This window comes from Capricornis sumatraensis, chromosome 8 (genome assembly GCF_032405125.1).
Source record: "Capricornis sumatraensis isolate serow.1 chromosome 8, serow.2, whole genome shotgun sequence".
NCBI lineage: Eukaryota > Metazoa > Chordata > Mammalia > Artiodactyla > Bovidae > Capricornis > Capricornis sumatraensis.
Window position 1 is genome coordinate 83,799,765 of NC_091076.1, and position 21,546 is coordinate 83,821,310.

Here is a 21,546-nt window from a genome sequence, read left to right on the forward strand (position 1 = left end):
ACAGCCCCTGAAATGAGGTGGGAGGATGTTTTCAGTCCCTCTCAGCAAGGGACCCCAAAATCAGACCCAGAGCTCAGAGGAATTGGGAAATCAGAAGCCATCTGTCTATACCTGCTGCTATGCTCTGAGGATGGGCAGAATATTATACAATTACCAGCGATCTTTACCAGAGAACTAAGTCCAGGCTGATTAAAGCATTATTTTTAAAAAATGAAAATAGTGATCATTTACTTGATCTTGGGTTGGGGAAGATCTTTCTGAGTGGAAATGGGGAGAGGAAAAGAAACGGAGACCAGATCTGAATGACCCAAGAGCTAGGTACTAAATGTCAGCAAGGGGTCCAGAACCCTCCACCCCATTGGTGGGATTACACCTGTGTCTTGCTGCTGGCAGCCAATCTGGCCAAGGCATGCAAAGTCTTTAAAACGGTCACACTCTTGACACAGTGAGTCAATGTCTAGGAATTTTTCCTAAGGAAATAATCAGAGAGAGATAAAAAATGACTTACACTATCAAAAGACTAGGAAAAAAAAAACATGAATGTTCAACAATAGGTGAGCAGTAAAGTACTTAGGAAATATTTCTAGAACAGCACACTATCTGGCCTTCAAAATCATGTTTCAAAGAATAGTGAACGAGAATGTGCTCACAAAACATCAGATTTTTAAAAAGTTAGTATGTATAGAATGATTTTTTAACTTGTGAGATAAACATATACACACATACGTTAGTACATCTGGAAGAAAGTGCCAAAATAGTGGTTATATAATTGTATTACTTGGTGGGGAAACTTAGGATGATTTTAGTTTTCTGTTCCTAGGTGCCCAAAGCATGGTAACCAGGAAACTGGATGTCTATCACTCACTCTTCAACACTTGGCTTACTGTCACCTCTTCCAGGCAGTCCTCCTGCACTACCCTCCCTTACCCATGTTATTCTAGGTGCTCCCCTGGGGACTGGACTCCGGACTGGCCTCTGCGATGTTCTTTATTCCTGCATCATCAGACTCACTGAATCCCCATGACACATTCTGCTACTGTAGCCAGAAATTGGGGTGTCTCGTTGCTGCATGCCCGGTCTGTGTGGACTCTGACAGATCTTCAGGCTAGAGTGCTGGATTGTGAATGTAATTGAGTACCTGGTCCTCTGTGCCCTGTGCCTCTCAGGCCGAGAAGGACCAAGCAGACGAGGATGAGCAAACCCCAGTGAAGAGAAAGCTCCTTACCTTGGCCAGCAGGCCTGAAACGCGCTTCACCTCCCCATGTGCCTTCAGCAGCTCCTGCCTGAGCTCCGAGCAGGACTGCTCCAGCTGGTCCTTCTCGGCTCGAGCCACAGTCAGCATTTCTTGGACGTTGCAGCCCTCAGCCATGGGCCCCAGAGGGCTGGCCCCTCCAGTTTTCTGCTCCTCGTTCTCCAGGGAGGCCTGCAAAGACCCATTCTCTACCTGGAGCCCTTCCACAGGAAGCTGACGTGCTGCTGGGATCTCAGCTGTGGGGCCGCCGCTGTGCTGCTCCAGTTCCAGACGGGTGGTCAGCTCCCTGTTCTCCTCCTGCAGGTGCCGGACCAGCTCCAGGGCACTGCGGTGCTCCTCCTCGATGGCGCGCAGGCGGCACGTCAGCTGCTGCTGGATGCTCAGCAGCTTCTCGCGCTCGAAGCGGCCCTGCTCCAGAATCTCTGTGCACTTCTGCTCCAGCTCCAGGATCTTGCCTTCCTGGGCGCCAGGCTCCTCGCCCTTGACACGCTCCTGCAGGAGGGTCATAAGCTTCTCATTCTCCTGACTCAGCTGCTCCGCCCTCTCCCGGTGCTGATGGAAGGACGTTTCCAGGAGTGTCTTCTCGTCCGCCAGCTTCTCATTTTCAGCCGTCAGCTCCTGCACCATCTGCTGCTGGTCAGATAGCTCCTGCAGTGTGGCCTGCAGCTCCTCGGCCGTGCTGTGCTGGTTCTCCTCCATCCTGTGGATCTTCTCTGCCAGGGACGCCAAGGACAGCTCGCTCGCTGTGTTCGGGGAGCTGCCGGCTACCGAGCACTTGGAGCTCTTGACAAGGCTCCCGGCAGGGGACAGGGGCCCCAGGGTGTCTGCCGGGATGTGTTCGAAGTCAGAGGCATCCGGGGACAAGGAGGCCTTGGTGACATCACTGCTGGAAGAGCCTGATGTCCGCAGGGCACCCTCATGTGGGTTTTTTCTGTATGCATCAATTTCACCCAACGCCTCATTCCCCGTCGGGCTCCCGAAGCTGGACTCCTGAGTTATGGATGTCGGGCAGCTGCTGTCCCCGGTGTGACTTGCTCCCCCCTCTGAATCTGGGGAGTGCTCAAAATAAGTCAGTTTCTCTTTCAAGGCCCGGTTTTCTTCCTCGAGCTCTGTGAGCTCTTTCTGGAAGCTCTTGTTCTTCTCCTCAAGGGCTCGGATCAAAGGTTCCGAGTCACCTGGCAAGACTGATGTTCCGTCCACACTGGAGTCCAAAGCATCCCTGCCTTCACTGTCCTGAGTCCGTTTCTCCATCCATTTCTTGAGTTCACTTCGGAGCCTGTTGATCTCACTGTCTTTCTCTTTAGCTTCTGCCAAGAGCTCCCGGACCTGGGACTCGAGCACAGCCTTCTCTGCACCTTCATGCTCCAGCCGGGGTCTTGGGGGAGCAGCCCGCACGTGCTTGGTGGGGGTGGGCGTGCTTGAAGAGGTGGGGCTGATCGTCACTTTCCTTGAGTTGGAGGGACCGCGTGGCACAGTTCTGTCTCTTGAGACAGTGACGGCGAGTTCTCGAGGGGCGGGAATGCCTGTCCTCTTGGTGGCTGTCACGGCCCCTGAAGACAGAAGAGACCAGTGAAACAAAGCGAGCACTTTTATGAAGGAAACCCAGTAACTTCAGCTCTCAGGGCATGTGGGCAGCACGGCTGCCACTCTTCCTCCATGGCATCCTCCCTGAAGTTCCTACCCAGCTCCAACTGGGGCTTCTGCACCCCTGCCCCCAGCCCTGTGCTTCAGCAGAGCTGACGCCATGCTGAGCTACTCAGCATCACCCTGTCCCCAGCAATGGCTGCTGGCTCAAAGCACACACCAGCCCCACAGTCAAGGTCAACAAGACACCAGGAGGTTCCTGGGTGAGCGTCTAAACATACTGGTTGCGGGTGAGTCTGGGGACGGCTGGCAACCAGCATCGCAGGAGGAAGGTGAGGATGCAGAGAAGAAAGAAGGAACCAAGCTCTTAGTGGCGCTGCAGAGCTGTGGGTCAGTCAACCTGAGGCTGGCCCTCCAACCGCACAAGCCAACAGTCACCTTTCGTAAGTCACCTTAAACTAGGTTTTCTGTAACTTGAAACATAATACAACTGAATTGACAGTTCTGGCAACTAAGCAAAATACAGGATCGCTGTGAATTTTTAAATAAACACTCAAAAAATGTATCATTCCCATTCTGACTGAACAAATTTCATGAAGAAATCAGAAGACCCAAATAATATTGTACTAGGCACAGGCTGATCTGATTCAATGACCTATTGTTTTTAACTAAGTGGGAATACTGTGCTCATTTGTATTCACAAAGAAACAAGAACCAACACGATGAGGGCCCAGCACATTCATCTGTAGTACAGTTTTCAATGCCAAACAGATTTACATAATGTGGAAATGATACAGAATTTAGAACTTACAATAGAAAATGTAAGGTAAGGAATTTATTTTCATCTATACTACCACAGTTATTTTTTAACCTTCACCTATACTACATTTTAAATTTTCACTTATACTGTTTACTATGGAAAATGTCAAAAAAAAAATCTAGAGGTGAAAACTCAGACATCAATCTCCTAAATGCTCCAGAAATGAAACCCACCTCGGAGGTTAAAGTATAAAATGAAAAATCTGGCCGTCTTACAAACTCAAAGGTGTGTGATGAATCAAGGCCGACTGCAGCAACTTACACAGCAATGGACCGTGGACCGGAGGCCTCTGCTGTGCAGGGAGGGCTGGGGGCAGGGACCCATCCACAGCCTGGCAGAGGCCCCAGCCAGCCGAGGCAGAGGCAGGAACCACTGTGGTGAAACAGCTCTGAACCCACTGCCAAGACAGCCACTAAGTCATGAGCAACTGTGTCTCCCAGTGCCCCAGAATCCGAGGGGGTGATGCGGAGGCAGACGGTGGACACTGCTGAGCGTCTGACGGCCGGATGCCTCTAAAACATTGACATGATGAAGGCTAAGCTGTCGTAGTCATTTAGAATAAGATTCAGGTTTTTAAGTTAACCTTTTCAAATTACCAGGCTTCCCTGGTAGCTCAGAGGGTAAAGAGTCTGCCTGCAATGCAGAAGACCTGGGTTCGATCCCTGGGTCAGGAAGATCCCCTGGAGAAGGCAATGGCAACCCACTCCAGCACTCTTGCCTGGAAAATCCCATGGACAGAGGAGCCTGGCAGGCTATAGTCCTTGGGGTTGCAAAGAGTCAGACACAACTGAGCGACTTCAGTTCACTTTCCAAATTAAATTACTGGAAAGCTAAGAGCACAGTAACACACGTGTGATGCATGGCTGTGTCCTGGTGCCTCTGGTACACCACAATAAATGCTCAGTGAAGAAAAGATGTGTTTAAATATCCTTGTAAAGTGAAGACTGAAATCCCTAAGCAATAAACCTTTTCGTCACACCGGTCTTCTGGAGTGAAGTGACCTTGACAAGGACCGGAATGAAAACTGGGGGATCCCTAAAGTTTCAGCCTACTGACAGTGAGGACATGCAACCCTGAATATCCAGGGCTGACTGTCATGGCATCTGCATTCCTGGCGCCACTAACGCCAGGCTCCTTTCAGCTGTCTGTCGACTGGGAAGAATGATGTGGACAGCAGCAGCTCACCTCTGCCATTGTGGCAGCGGCAGCTTCGCTTCTTCCTCTTGCTGAGTCTCAGTCTGTCTGCCGCTTGGGTGTTACTTATGCCTTATCTAAACTACTAGGAATTTGTTTACATCAAATCCAAGTCCATTTATGAATGACACCCAGTTGTAGATTATAAAGCACACAATCCAGCTGTACTTTCATAACATCTATTCTTTTTTGGTTCTCGCTGCTTCATCATCACTTGACGATCAATGTACTTGCCTCCTTATCTTCTTTAAAAGGCTCTTCCCATCTCTAGACACATCTTTTCAGAAACTATCATTAGCTGAGCATAAGTTGAGAATGCTGCTAAAATTCACCACTGGACCAAACTAAAGTGGTATTACTCCCCGCTCTGCATCAAGACACCCCATCACAGCCACTGGCAGGGTTGGGGGGCAGTCCCCCAGCTTACCACGTCATAAACCAGAAGGGTTCTTCCTCCCAGTCTCCTTCAAGAACTGAGTTCAGAGGCGTCAGTCACCTCAGAGCCATCCAGCCGCTGAGCAGGGAGACAGCCAGGGTGGCTGGAGCCTAGGCTGATGGGCGGGGCCCGGCATGGCGGGCACCCTTATGTCTTTCCTCTTCTGATCACTGCTTATTTGTGCCGAGGATGGCTGTCCAGCTACAAGAAGTTAAAATAAAAGCAAGCTCTGCCTAATACAATAATATTTTTAAACCATGTTTGACATGTTACATTTCACAACACCAGAGGAGAAACTGTATTTGTGGCTGATCACAGGTGCATCAAAGTGTGTGTCACAGACACACGCACAAGGAGGGGAGAGGACGCGTAGGACAGGGAGTGCTGAGCTGGTCAACAGTGAGCAGTTCTCCTGACTCTTTTTTACGTTATATTTATGCCATAAAGTAAGAAAAAGGGAACACAAGGAACTACTCTGTGGTGACCTAAGTGCAAAGGAAATCTGAAAAAGATAGGATGTATGTATACAAATGGCTGATTCAGTTTGCTGTACAGCAGAAACTGACAACACTGTAAAGCAACTATACTCCAATAAAACTTAAAAAAAAAAAGGGGGAAAAATCCTATCATAACAATACACAGAGAGAAAATGGGATGGGAAAAAAACCTTTCCATAGAACAAAAAGCATGTTTAAAATAAACAACAGTGCAGTCATTTAAATTATTGATAAGGTTTTAAGCAGTGGTTCTCATGAGCTAAAGATAAAACATTTTCAGTCTCTTTCTGATTTCCTCATCTTACCCAAAGAATCTGTTCCTGGGGCTGCTGTGTGTGACTTGTGTCGGGTAGGGGGAAAGGGTGGCAATTCTGAAGTAAACCATTAACCTTTCATTTATTCACCAAGGATTCGAGTCCTGCTCTACAGAGACACACAATTCACAAGATTGCATGCCGCCTGCCTGGTCTCCTAACACAAGCAGACTCGCTCATTCTATCTCTAAAAATCTAAAACTACCAGGTTATTCTGTATTATAACTCTTTATAACCTTCTTATAAAAAATAAGATAATATACTTAAAAAAATATTTATTTTTCTTTACTTGGCTGCGCCAGGTCTTAGTTGAGGCATGTGGGATCTTAGTTCCCTGACCAGGGATGGACCCCAGGCACCCTGCACTGGGAGCACAGAGTCTTAGTCACCAGGGAAGTCCTTTCGTAATCTTCTTCTTGGAAAATTCCAGTAATTTCTTTACTGTCAAATCTAATCTCCCCAGACTCCTCATCCGTTTCCGCTCTTGGCTGGTGGCTCACTTTTGAGAATCTTTGCTCTCTGCACTCACAAAATATTCTGACAGTGGCACCAGACATCTTTCAGTTTCCCCCATCAGAGAAGAACATATTTAAAGCCTCCTTCCTCCTTTCTTTTTGTAACCAGCCAGGCAGTCATGCAGATGTATTAATTAGCTTTGAGAGGATCTCCATGTTTTTCCTTTCCTTTCAGTCTGACTCTACTCCAGGTCCTTGGAACATTCCACTGAAATTTCTGAAACATTCTCACAGGTCTTCCTGGTTCCAGCCTCCTCAACCTGTAAGATGTTCTAGATCCATATCCCTATTTTCTGTTCCAGACTCTATACGTATTTCCCATCAAACGTCTTCCTGTGGTTTCAAGGTCACGCATAATCGCCAGCCACAGCCAACCGTACTCATCATTTGGGCCTTTCTGCTCCCCACAACCCTCACTGAACTCTTGCCAGTGTCCCCAGGGTCCCCAATACACCTGTGACTTGTGGAAATGTCATTCCCTTCCCACTGGATCCTTCTAATCAGCATTTAAACACACTCAATTCTCTTCAGTTAAGACACTTGCACCCAGTGTTCACTGCAGCACTATTCACAATAGCCAAGACATGGAAACAACCTAAATGTCCATCAACAGATGACTGGATAAAGAACAGCGTATATGAAAGTGAAAGTGACTCAGCCTGTCTGACTCTTTGCAACCCCATGGACTATACAATCCATGGAATTCTTCAGGCCAGAATACTGGAGTGGGTAGCCTTTCCCTTCTCCAGGGCATCTTTCTAACCCAGGGATCAAACCCAAGTCTCCGCATTGCAGGTGGATTCTTTACTAGCTGAGCCACAAGGGAAGCCCAAGAATACTGGAGTGGGTAGCCTATCCCTTCTACAGCAGATCTTCCCGACCCAGGAATTGAACAGGGGTCTCCTGCACTGCAGGCAGATTCTTTACCAACTGAGCTATCAGGGAAGCCCCATGTGTATATACACAATGGAATATTACTCAGCCATAAAAAAGAACAAAATAATGCCATTTGTAGCAACATGGGAAAGACTGAAGGCAAAAGGAGCAGAGGGCAGCAGAGGATAAGATGGTTGGATAGCATTACTGACTCAATAGACATGAATCTGAGCAAACTCTGGGAGACAGTGAAGGACAGGGAAGCCTGGTGTGCTGTAGTCCATGGGGTCACAAAGAGTCAAACGCAACTTAGCAACTGAGCAACAACAAGCAACATGGATGGACCTAGAGACTGTCACACTGAGTGAAGTCAGTCAGACGGAAAAAGACAAATATGTAATATCACTTACATGTGGAATCTAAAAAAATTACAAATGAATTTATTTACAAAACAGAAATAGACTCACAGACATAGAAAACAAACTTATGGTTACCAGGGGGAAGCAAGGGAGGGGGGCAGAAGGATAAATTAGGAGCTTAACTGAAACATACCATTATATATAAAACAGATAAATAGCAAGGACCTACTGTATAGCACAAGGAACTATAGTCACTATCTTGTATTAATAATAACCTATAATGGAAAAGAATCTGAAAAAGAATAGATATATTTATACGTATAACTGAATCACTTTGCTTACACCTGAAACTAACATTGTAAATCAACTAGACTCTAATAAAAGAAAAAAAAATTAAGAATTAAAAAAAAAGAGTTTCTGAGTCCACACCTTCCTTTAGCTAGTCTCTGATCTGTCCCTACCTGTCCCAGCAGAATCCGGCCCCACAAGGTACTTCCAGGTTGTCTGCATTTCTTCCCCCTCATCCCCTCCTCGGCCCATTCCCATTACTCAATCAAACACTGTCTGCTGAGCTTATCAGTGGCTTCCACTGCAACATCCAATGCAGTGGGTATTTCTAATCCTCTCGCAGGGCTGCAACAATACTGTCCTTTTTGACATGGGTCTCTGATGTCATACTGACCTAGTTCTCTCTGACCTCAGCAGCCACCCCATGTGGCCCCCCACCCCCTACTCTCTGCATGCTGGAATTCTTCAGATCCAGGTCCTGGGCCAATCCCCTTCTCATATTATAAGTATTTTCCTGGTGCTTCTACTCAATCCCATGAGCTTAAACACCACCTGTATTCTGATGACTCTCACATCAACTCTCTTATATGGATCTCTCCTCTGACAACATATGAACATCAAACTACTCACTTGATAAGCATAACTGAATTATCACAAAAATATCTCAAACTAGATAAAAGGGAGCAAGAAAAGCTAGGAAAGTGTGAACAATGTGTAAAGGCCCTGGAGTACATGGAGGGGCTGATAAGAAAGAAGGCTAATGGCCATAGGGTGCTCAGTGCAGGTCTCACCATTGAAATTCAAGGTTACACACATTCAATAAAACAAGGCCAGGATGCTATGAAAAAGTAAAGGAAAAAGTTCTAGCTCTCAAAAAGTTTAAATATGTTTGTCAAATTAAAAGATTCAATGGAAGGAATACAATGCAAAATGAAGGAATTCTCTCAATGTGTACAAGAAAACGGAAACAAGATGAAAATCGAAAAGATAAACATGGAGGGCCAAACCAGGTAATCAAATAATCAATTAATAAAAATTCCAGAACTACAGATGAGTGGAAACAGAGCAAAGGAAATAATCAAAGAGCTGACGTAAGACAATTCCCCAAATTTGAGGAAGGTGTCGATAGAATCTGTCAGGCAAAACAAAGAACAGACCCACAAGGAGATAGATAAATATTTTTAAAGTTTCAGAACACCAAGAATGTGTAAAAGTTTGGGGAAGGGGTGTGAACTGAGAATGAGCCTGGACATCATCATGTATTGGGTTGGCCAAAGAGTTTGTTCAGGTTTTCCAAAAGATGTTACAGAAAAGCCTGAATGAACTTTTTGGCCAACCCAGTATTCAGTTCAGTTCAGTTGAGTTGCTCAGTCATGTCCGACTTTTTGCAACCCCATGAATCGCAGCATGTCAGGCCTCCCTGTCCATCACCAACTCCCAGAGTTCACTCAGACTCATGCCCATAGAAGGCAACAAAGCAAATGCCTACAGAGTTCGGTGGGAAAATGATTTTTAACCTCGATTTCTACACCCAACCTAACTACAAATCAATCAGAAAGGTAGAAAACACATGTCAAGACATGCACAGACTCAGAAAATTAAAACTGCTAACACCTTTTCTGAGGAAGTTATTCAAGGATGTGCTCCAGGAAAACAATGAAGCAAACCAAACAGAAGAAGATGAGTCATCATCCAGGAAGCCTGGCCTTATCAGAGGAAAGCAGTCAAGGGAAGTCTCAGATGGTATCCATGAAGCAAGTCTGGAGAACAATCCATGCTGGGTTGAGAGGATAAAGTGTCTAAGAAGGGAGGTTTCTTTAATAGAACACCTCACTGGAAGAAGCGTTGGTCGGGGCGGGGGGGAATGAGGCTATAATAAAAATAGTGAAAAAACAGAAACCTCACAAAAACAAGAAACTGCATAAAGGTAACAAAATCATAGCACACGACTGCACTCTGCAGGGAAGCCTATCTTGCTGTTGTTCAGGCCCTAAGTCATGTTCAGCTGTTTGTAACCCTATAGACTGCCGCACACCAGGCCTCCCTGTCCCTCACTATCTCCCGGAGTTTGCCCAAGTTCATGTCCATTGAATCAGTGATGCTATCCAATCATCTCATCCTCTGCTGCCTCTTCTCCTTTTATCCTCAATCTTTCTCAAAAGCTTATCTTTGTAGTCATAATAACATTGCTACTGCTACTGCTGCTAAGTCACTTCAGTTATGTCTGACTCTGTGCGACCCCATAGATCCCACTGGGCTCCCCCATCCCTGGGATTCTCCAGGCAAGAACACTGGAATGGGTTGCCATTTCCTTCTCCAATCCATGAAAGTGAAAAGTGAAAGTGAAGTCGCTCAGTCATGTCCGACTCTTAGCGACCCCATGGATGGCAGCCCACTAGGCTCTTCCGCCCATGGGATTTTCCATGCAAGAGTACTGGAGTGGGGTGCCATTGCCTTCTCCCATAATAACATTAGTACTACTTAAATTTACCTATACCAAAGTAGGAAAGACTGTTTTATACAACATTTGAATACTATCATCCTTGTTAGCAAAAAAAAAAAAAATTAAAGTACCAATAGAAGAAATTGAGAGGTAGAAGACCAGGTGAAGAAAGCTGGTAGAAAGCATTTTCTGGTTGTGACAACAATTTCCAACCTCATCTCATAAATGGAGCATCAAAGAGACTAAATGTAGTTGGCAAAATAAGAAAAAAAGATGAACTACATTATTAAAATTAAAACCAGTGATATGACACTGGGAGGAGGCAAAAGGTTATGAGTGAAATTCTCACCTATCATTGTCAGAAGATGAGCCCCCTAGGTCAACAGCAAGAACAACAACAACAAAGAAACCACCCATCTGTCTTTGCAAGTGGCTGTACTTGCGAAATGTCTACATGTGAAAAACTAAAAAACAGCAATGTCAATAGAATGATTAGACAGGCCACAGACTAGGAGGAAAAAAATCTGCAACAGACGTATCTGATAAAGGACTGTTAGCCAAAACACACAAAGAACTCAACAATAAGAAAATGACCAACCTAATTAATGGGCAAAATATCTGAACAGAAACCTCACCAAGGAAGATAAACAGACGGCAAAGAAGCAGGTGAAGAGATGCTCATACATCATTAGGGAATTGCAAATTAAAGCAAGGAGATACCACTGCACACCTATTTTAGAGTTGCTAAAGCCCAAAACACAACACCAAATGCTGGTCTGGATGTGGAGCAACAGGAAGTTGTACTTCTACTGGTGGGAACACAAAATTGTACAGCCACTTGCAAAGACTTGCAAAGATGGCTGGTTTCTTTGTTGTTGTTGTTCTTGCTGTTGACCTAGGGGGCTCATCTTCTGACATCATATCTTATTGCCTTTTCTTACCGTCCATGGGGTTCTCCAGGCAAGAATACTGGAGTGGGTTGCCATTTCCTTCTTCAGAGGACCACATATTGTCAGAACTCTTCACTATGACCTGTCCATCTTGGGTGGCCCTGCATGGCATGGCTCATAGTTTCATGGAGTTAGTTACACAAGCCCCTTCAACACGTCAGCAATTGTACTTCTTGGTATTTCCTCAAATGAGTTGAAAACTTACATCCACACGAAAACCTCTCAGTGGATACTGATAGCAGCTTTAGTCATAGATGCCAAAACCTGGAAGCAACCAAGATGTCCTTCAGTGGGTGAATGGCTAAACCGTGGTACATCAGCCAGTGGAACATTAATCAGCGCTAAAAAGAAATGAGCTGCCAAGCCGTGAAAAGACACAGAAGAATCTTAAATGCTTACGATTAAGTGAATGAGCCCAATTTGAAAAGGCTACATTCTGTGTCATTCCAACCACTAACATACGACACTCTGGAAAAAACAAAACTATGGAGATACTGAAAAGATCAGTGATTGCCAGGATTTTAAAGGAAGGGGGTTGGGAACAGGCACGGCGGGGAGGATTTTTATTTATTTGGCTCTAGTTGTATCTAGTTGCTGCATGTAGAATCTATAAAGTTCTCAGTTGTTCAGTTGCTAAGTCGTGTCTAATTCTTTGTGATCCCAATGGACTGTAGCCCGCCAGGATCCGTCTAAGGGATTTCTCTGGCAAGAATACTGGAGTGGGTTGCCATTTCTTCCTCCAGGGGATCTTCCTGACCCAGGGATCAAACCCGCATCTCCTGCATTGCAGGCGGATTCTTTACCACTGAGCCACTCAGTTCAGTTCAGTTCAGTCGCTCAGTCGGGTCCAACTCTTTGAGACCCCATGAATCACAGCATGCCAGGCCTCCCTGTCCATCACCAACTCCCGGAGTTCAATCAGACTCACATCCATCGAGTCAGTGATGCCATCCAGCCATCTCAGCCTCTGTCATCCCCTTCTCCTTCTGCCCCCAATCCCTCCCAGCTCAGGGTCTTTTCCAATGAGTCAACTCTTCCCATGAGGTGGCCAAAGTATTGGAGTTTCAGCTTTAGCATCATTCCTTCCAAAGAAATCCCAGGGTTGATCTCCTTCAGAATGGACTGGTTGGATCTCCTTGCAGTTGCAAGGGACTCTCAAGAGTCTTCTCCAACACCACAGTTCAAAAGCATCAATTCTTCGGTGCTCAGCCTTCTTCACAGTCCAACTCTCACATCCATACATGACCACTGGAAAAACCATAGCCTTGACTAGACGGACCTTAGTTGGCAAAGTAATGTCTCTGCTTTTGAATATACTATCTAGGTTGGTTGTAACTTTTCTTCCAAGGAGTAAGTGTCTTTTAATTTCATGGCTGCAATCACCATCTGCAGTGATTCTGGAGCCCAAAAAAATAAAGTATGACACTGTTTCCACTGTTTCCCCATCTATTTCCCATGAAGTGATGGGGCCAGATGCCATGATCTTCGTTTTCTGAATATTGAGCTTTAAGCCAACTTTTTCACTCTCCTCTTTCATTTTCATCAAGAGGCTCTTTAGTTCTTCTTCGCTTTCTGCCATAAGGGTGGTGTCATCTGCATATCTGAGGTGATTGATATTTCTCCCAGCAATCTTGATTCCAGCTTGTGCTTCTTCCAGCCCAGCGTTTCTCATGATGTACTCTGCATATAAGTTAAATAAGCAGGGTGACAATATACAGCCTTGATGTACACCTTTTCCTATTTGGAAACAGTCTGTTGTTTCATGTCCAGTTCTAACTTGCTTCCTGACCTGCATACAGATTTCTCAACAGGCAGGTCAGGTGGTCTGGTATTCCCATCTCTTTCACAATTTTCCAGTTTATTGTGATCCACAGTCAAAGGCTTTGGTATAGTCAATAAAGCAGAAATAGATGTTTTTCTGGAACTCTCTTGCTTTTGCGATGATCCAGCGGATGTTGGCAATTTGATCTCTGGTTCCTCTGCCTTTTCTAAAACCAGCTTGAACATCTGGAAGTTCATAGTTCACATATTATTGAAGCCTGGCTTGGAGAATTTTGAGCATTACTTTACTAGCGTGTGAGATGAGTGCAACTGTGCGGTGGTTTGAGCATTCTTTGGCATTGCCTTTCTTTGGGATTGGAATGAAAACTGACCTTTTCCAGTCCTGTGGCCACTGCTGAGTTTTCCAAATTTGCTGGCATATTGAGTGCAGCACTTTCACAGCATCATCTTTCAGGATTTGAAACAGCTCAACTGGAATTCCATCACCTCCACTAGCTTTGTTTGTAGCGATGCTTTCTAAGGCCCACTTGACTTCACATTCCAGTATGTCTGGCTCTAGCCCTTTCACAGTAAAGGTCTTGCCCTATTTCACTATTTAACCGGTGCATCTCCTACTTTGTTAATAAGATTTAAGGAAAAGAAATGCGAGTGTTTGTGGATGCTGTGGAAGCCGGTAACCTGCAGCTGGTTTTATAGGCAGTGCTGGTCCTTTGGACTTAGAACAAATGAGATAAAACATGAAAGCCTGAGGCAACTCAAGCAGTGCCATAAGGAACTGGGTCTCTTATCCCATCTCCAGCTCCACCTCACCTGTGGTAGGAAGTATTTCCATGGGCTGCCTATTGCAGAGTCTCAATAGTTTTTCCTAGAGATTCACACATTCCTCACATTAAAGTTCACAGAAACTCCCTTTGCAAAGCAAACAGAGGAAAAAAATACACATAAGTGAGCCAAACTACTTGCTCATCTTGCTTCCTTCACTAAAGACAACCAGTACAGACTACATTCAGAGACGATTTCTGCAACCAGATACATGTTTTGTCTCATCTTCATTTTTCTTTTTCCAGAACAAGAATTAATTTTGCTCACGGTCCACTTGATCAGCAACTCGGGTAGAGTCTAAAAAACACCCGTAAATCTGCATTCTTCTCCTTCCCAAAGACCCACTCTGGACCTCGGCCACCACGCACGGAGTTCCAGAACCAGGGGGCTTCTGAACAAGAGACCCCTAACATTAAGAGGGGGCTCTGGCCTGAAGGAGGCCAGAGGCCACAGTGGCCGCTCTGTGTTGGGTTCAAAGCAAGATGGGGCAGGAGACAAAGCAGCAGTGTTTGGAGAAGAGCTTCTTGCAGGCAGCCCACATGGCGCTCAGTTCATTGTCTCCAGGAGGAGCCAGAATGCAAACCACCACTGGATGGGCTGCTCCAGCAGACTGGCTGAAAGGGGCAACAGCAGCTGGTTTCCACTGAGACCAAAGTGGCCTGGGATTTGCTCTGCAGGACACGTGGGCCTCCAGATCCACTGTGCAGGTCAAATGCCAGCCCTCCCACCTGACCCGAGGGCTGGCACCTCCACACAGGAATCCCCCAGCACCCTTGGTGTCTCCAGGCAGCAAACGCTGAGTGAGGAGGATGGGGGTGGTGGAGCTTTGGTGAAAGCAAAGACTTGCCCCTCCTTGGGCAGTAGAGATGGGAAAAGATGGACTCTATGAGGCTTGACGCAGAGCAGAATGACCCATCCTGGATCACTATTTAACTCTAATTCTCTAAAATGGGGTTTCCCTGGTGGCTCAGAGAGTAAAGAATCTATCTGCCAATGCAGGAGACCTAGGTTCAATCCCTAGGTCGGGAAGATCCCCTGAAGGAGGGAATGGCAACCCAATCCTGTATTCTTGCCTGCGAAATCCCATGAACAGAGGAGCCTGGTGGGCTGCAGTCCTTGGGGGGGGGGGGCGGGTCACAAAGAGTCTGACATGACTGAGTGACTAAACACTAATACTTCTCTGAAATGAGACATGTGCCTTTATCTCACAGTGGTCACTGAGAAACTTCCAAGTTCCACCATTACAAGGGATGAAATTTACCTGAATTTGCAAGTGGAGCAACAAGAGAATTAGGTCAACTGGGCAAGCTGAATCCTATTTACTTGAATTAGCATCACTTTTTTCTTTTCTTTTTTTTAAACCACCCATAGGTTAAAACATACAAAGGCGCTGTCCACATTCTTTAAGCTGGAGTTCACCACGTAGGCGGTTACAACAGTTCTTTACATTGTGGGGCACTTTGGTTCTCAAAGCATTTCCTACATAATATGAGGTTCACAAAAGTCAGCTGGCAATGTATTGCTATTTTCACTTTTCGGACAAGGAAAATGAGAGTCTGACAGGCCTCACATTTTGCCCAAGGGTCACATAGTATGTCTTCTGATAGCTATTCTTATTGCTCAGTCATGTCCAACTCTTTGCGATCCCATGGATTGTACCCTGTCAGGCTCCTCTGTTCATGGGATTCCCAGGCAAGAATACTGGAGTGGGTTGTCATGCCCTCCTCCAGGGGATCTTTCTGATCCAGGGAAAGAACCTACATCTCCTGCATTGTGAGGCAGATTCTTTATGAGCCAAGCCATGTGGGAAGCCCTAAGGAGGCACCAAACAGTGTTATTTCAGAACTGGAAGACACAGAAATCATGTGGCCTGATCTGTCATGCAAAGCAGTATCGACAGCATCCAGCTTCCGTTGCTATTTTAAACTCTTACGTTGAACACGGCATCAGCTGCTTCCACTGCTGAGCAGCTCAAAGAGCCGGACAATCCTTCTTTCTTTCCAACTGGCTGAATGCAATCTTGGTTCACATGGCACACGTGGGTTCCAGTTCTGAAACAATCTGGAACCATGAAGAACAAGTGGCTTTCCTGTCCCTCATGATGTCTGAACATCTGAGAGCCACTTTCCTCCCCTCTGGCCTTCTATTCTTGAAGCAGGACATCCTTAACCCTTCTGGCCCAGCCTCCCAGGTCCTGGGGTCAGTCACTGGATGAACTGCCTGGTGACTGAGTTCTGCCTCTGAGAGAGCAAAGTCCCTCTGCTGTTTCAAAAATCTCAAAATGTTGCAGATGTGGTCACTCAGAGTTTTCACAGCAGAAAACCCAACTCAAGCTTGCAGTCATAAGAAGAGAGGAAATGCTTGCAGAACTGGAAGTCCAGGTGCAGCATCGGCTCAGTGGGAAGATGTCCTTGGGGCCCGTTTCTCTCCAGCCTTCACATCTGCTTCCTGGATAGGCGCATCAGCCTCGTGGCCTCAGTATGTCTCAGGCAGCTCCCGGCCTCAAGTCTGCACATACCAAGTCCAATGAAGAGCACTCTCCCAGAAGCCCTGACAATGTCTCCTCACATCTCGATCGGAGGGTCTGGACCATCCTTGACTCACTGAAGCCAAGGGATCAGCTGACCTGCTGGAAGTGGAGAAATGGTGAATCAGGCAAGGAGAATGCCTCAATGAAGAGGAAAGGAGATGCTGGGTGCAGACACCAAAGTTTCAGAAAGTGTTCATATCATGGTCTGAGCAGAGCTGGGTAAGTTTCCTGGTACAGTACAGCAGTGCTGGAGTGCAACATAGAGAAAATGGCACAGTTCATTCCAGCTCAAAGCAAAGAAACAAAAAAGGCTTCAGATCCCAGCAGAGGAGAGTAGGCATCAATTAAGAATGGAAATTGTGAATCAACAGATGAATGGACAAAGAAGATTGAGAGAGAGAGAGATATACACACACAACGGAATATTACTCAGCCATAAAAAGAAGGATATAATCCCATATGAAGCAACATGGATGGACCTAGAGATTGTCATACTGAGTGAAGTAAGTCAGACAGAGGAAGACAAATATTATACAGTATCACATCCATGTGGAATCCAAAATACAACACAAGTCAACATACCTAGAAAACAGAAACAGACCCACAGACATAGACGACAGACTGTGGTTGTCAAGTGGGAGGGAGGAGTGGGCAGAGGGGGAGTTTGGGACTGGCAGAGGCAAACTATTACATACGGGGTGGATAAGCAACAAACTCCTACTGTAAGCACAGGAAACTTATTAATATAGTTAATATCTTGGGATAAGTCATAGTGAAAAATAATATGAAAAAGAATATATATATGTATAACTAAGTTGGTTTGCAGTATAGCAGAAATTAACAAAACAGTGTAAATCAACCATACTTCAATAAAACTTTTTAAAATGTATACTGTTTGCCACACATTTAGTGCAAATAATGTGTAATATACAATACATATACATAACACTGGGCTTCCCAGGTGATGCAGTGCTAAGGAATACACCTGCCAATGCAGAAGATCAGGGTTCAATCCCTGGGTTGGGAAGATCCCCAGGAGGAGGAGATGGCAACCCACTCCAGTATTCTTGCCTGGGAAACCCCATGGACAGAGGGCCTGGAGGGCTACAGTCTATGGAGTCACAAAGAGATGGACATGACTAAAGCAACTCAGCACATATGCATGAGTATTTTTAAGTATTATGCATGTGTAATACTTAAAAATAAAACGTTAAATGAAAAAAGACCAAGTGGGATAGTGAATTTTAAGCTGATTATAACTAGGCAAACCTTTCTTGTTTACTAATGGTTTACCTACATGCAGGCTTCCCCTGTGGCTCAGATGGTAAAGAATCTGCCTGCAATGCAGGAGACCCAGGTTCGATCTCAGAGTCAGGAAGATTCCCTGGAGAAGGAAATGGCAATCTACTCTAGAAGTCCTGCCTAGAGAATTCCATGGACTGAGGAGTCTGGTGGGCTACAGTCCATGGGGTCGCAAAGAGTCAGACACAGCTGAGCGATTTCACTTACCTGCATCCAACACGTAGCTGGGATCAGATCCAGGATGGTTCATGTGCCCTGAGAGTATGACCACTGTCATAGTTATGCTACTATTTACCAAACCCTCACACTGCAGTTACTGCTATTTCAGGACCAGTCTTCCCATAACTTTAATACTTTGTTGTTGTTCAGTCACTAAGTTGTGTCTGACTCTTTGCAACCCCATGGACTGCAGAAGGCCAGGCTTCCCTGTCCATCAACCAACTTCTGGAGCTTGCTCAAACTCATGTCCACTGAGTCAGTGATGCAATCCAACCATCTCATTCTCTGCCCCCTCCTTCTCCTCCTGCCTTCAATCTTTCCCAGCATCAGAGTCTTTTCCAATGAGTCAACTCTTCGCATCAGGTGGCCAAAGTACTGGAGATTCAGCTTCACCATCAGTCCTTCCAATGAATATTCAGGGTTGATTTCCTTTAGAATGGACTGGTTTGATCTCCCTGCAGTCCAAGGGACTCTCAAGAGTCTTCTCCAGCACCACAGTTCAAAAGCATCAATTCTTCAGTGCTCAGGCTTCTTTATGGTCCAACTCTCACAGCCATACATGACTACTGGAAAAATCATAGCTTTGACTATACAGACATTTGTCAACAAAGGGATGTCTCTGCTTTTTAATACGCTGTCTAGGTTTGTCATAGCTTTCCTTCCAAGGAGCAAGTCTTTTAATTTCATGGCTGCAGTCACTGCTCATAGTGATTTTGTAGTCCAAGAAAATACAATGTCACCGTTTCCACTTATTCCCCATCTATTTGCCATGAAGTGATGGGACCAAATGCCACGATCTTGGTTTTTTAATGTTGAGTTTTAAGCCAGCTTTTTCATTCTCCTCTCTCACTCTCATCAAGAGGCTCTTTAGGTCCTCTTCACTTTCTGCCATTAGGGTGGTATCATCTGCATATCTGAGGTTGTTGGTATTTCTCCCAGCATCTTGATTCTAGCTTGTGCCACCATTTCAGGACAAGTCTCCCATAACCTCAATGCTTTAGACAACCATTATACTTTGTTTGTGGTTCTGTGGGGCAGGAACTCAGGAGAGGTGGTGGCTGAGGCTGTGCTGGCTCAATCCCAAGGCCCAGCAGTGGGGAGCTTGGCTGGGTCTGGTGGGAGTCCCAATAGGGTATGGCCTCTCAGCATGGTGGGCTCAGGGTTCCCAGCGTCCCTGTTTCTGAAAACAAGGGACCTTCACGGCCTCTTGTTGCCCAGCCACAGAGGTCACATGGCGTCACCTCTGTTGTACCTAGTGGTCGGAGCACCCCAGCAGGTAGACGAAATAGAGCTGCATCTTATGAAGAGGAACACACCAACTGTGTGCCTGTTCCCTAAACTGCTCACTGTGCGACCTAGACATGAAGCCAACAACCAGCTTCCTGACGGTCCAGTAGTCCCTAAGGCACAACGAAGACACTGGTAAAGTCCATTCTGCTAGGCACATAACTCTGGTGGCTTGCACTTTCCTGGACAAGATGGTCCCACTTCCTTACTATTAACACATGCAAAGGCATACAGAGATAACAACGCTCTTTCTAAAGCTGAAATAACCAAAACCCCCTACTTTTCTGAGCCATCGACATGAAATATGAGACATGGAAAGAATGCATTCTTTCATGTGGAGACAAAAGAGCTTAGTCTCTTGTTTGGGATCATGATATACACACACACGACATAAAGCTGCAAACACTCTTTTGTGAATTCTATTTCATCTCATTAGAATACAAGCATTTACAGCCTTCCAGGACAGTGGGAAGACATCTCGCTGCTCTATTTAGTAATATAATACATTCTAAGAATGATGTCCTGCAATTTATTCACTGTTTCTAGATTTGGGCCACTACAGAAAAAGAGTACTGCAACTGACAAACTTTTTCTATATTCACTAAATACTTGAGTAGTGCTGCTTTTACATCTAGAGGACAAAACCCCCTGAATGGAGCTGCTTTGTCAGAAGAAACGTATATTTTTCAATCTCAACAGCTACTGCCAGACTGCTTTCCAAAAAAACTGCCATCATTCACACTGCCACTGCCAATGCATGGGAGTAACTGTTTCTCTAGTCCCTGAACAGCACAAGAAGCTATTACTCTTCTGGATGGGTAAAAAACGGTTGCGTTTGACTTCCATTCTCTGGTGCAATTGATGTTCAGTATCTTTTTTCTTTTCTTTCCTTTTTGTCCTTTAATTGCTGATCATGCTGTTTCCGGTTGATCTGGACCACTACGTCCTTTGGCATCTGGCTCTTCCTTGTTCGTTTCTAGGCTGACCACAGGTACACAGGGCATCCTGCATTATCCCCTCAGATTATAACATATCTGTAAGCAGAGGCTGGCTGTGCCCCAGAATTCCTTCCCTTTCTCCTCCTTTGTAACTCGACTTTCTACTGGGCACGTGGCTTCAGAAGTGAAGGTGAAGTCGCTCAGTCGTGTCCGACTCTTTGCGACCCGTGGACTGTAGCCCACCAAGCTCCTCTGTCCATGGGGTTCTCCAGGCAAGAATACTGGAGTGGGTTGCCATTTCCTTCTCCAGGGGATCTTCCTGACCCAGGGATCGAACCCAGGTCTCCCACATTGCAGGCAGACGCTTTAACCTCTGCACCACCAGGGAAGCCCCAGAAGCTTCAGAAGTAGGGCTTTCCAACCTCTTTGGAGCTGGGTGTGGCTGGGTGACTGGGTTCTGGACAATGGATGAAGTATTTTCTGGAAGCTCTCCTTAATGCCCCTTTCCCCCATCCTTATGCTTGAAATGTGAGTGTCAAATCTGGGACCATGACGTTAAGGTTTCACACAGTGGGCCAAGGCCCAGCACCCTAAGTTCCATGGCATCCTGGACCCCCCCACCCAGACTGTTACATGAGAAATAAACTCAGGACTGTATCAACTTCTATTATTTGGGGGACTGGTCTTTTGTCCTTGCAGTCAAATTTAATTCTAATGTAGAGTGACTCTGAATATAAGGTGATAGAAACCCATGTCCCAAAGAGCAAAAAAAAAAGACAGAATACAAGCTCCTTGAACAACTTAAGTAAGCTTTTATTGCTGCAGACAAAGGAGGCAGATCCCCATCTTTAATTCATATATTATAAATATTTAATACGTAGTATTTATTCCATATGTCTATATAAAAATGTCCTTTACATATTTATATGTGTTACTGTATTATGTTGTTGTTTAGTCACTCAGTCGTGTCTGACTCCTTGAGACCCTATGAATGTAGCCTGCCAGGCTCCTTTGTCCATGGGATTTCCCAGGCAACAATACTGGAGTGGGTTGCCATTTCCTTCTCCAGAGGATCTTCTTGACCCAGGGATCGAACCCATGTCTCCTGCATTGGCAGGCATTCACTTTAGCACTGAGC

The 21,546-nt window shown here is 45.7% G+C and overlaps 1 protein-coding gene across 4 annotated transcripts in view; it reads right to left on the reverse strand.

The window, feature by feature from the left end:
* Positions 1–21,546, reverse strand: part of SPECC1 (sperm antigen with calponin homology and coiled-coil domains 1) — a 144,724-nt gene that overhangs the window by 66,937 nt on the left and 56,241 nt on the right. For all 4 annotated transcript variants that reach the window (XM_068975991.1, XM_068975993.1, XM_068975992.1 and 1 more), the window contains exon 3: positions 1,226–2,802. In XM_068975991.1, the coding sequence (XP_068832092.1) occupies positions 1,226–2,802 (1,577 nt within the window). The remainder of the gene's footprint in view (positions 1–1,225; positions 2,803–21,546) is intronic.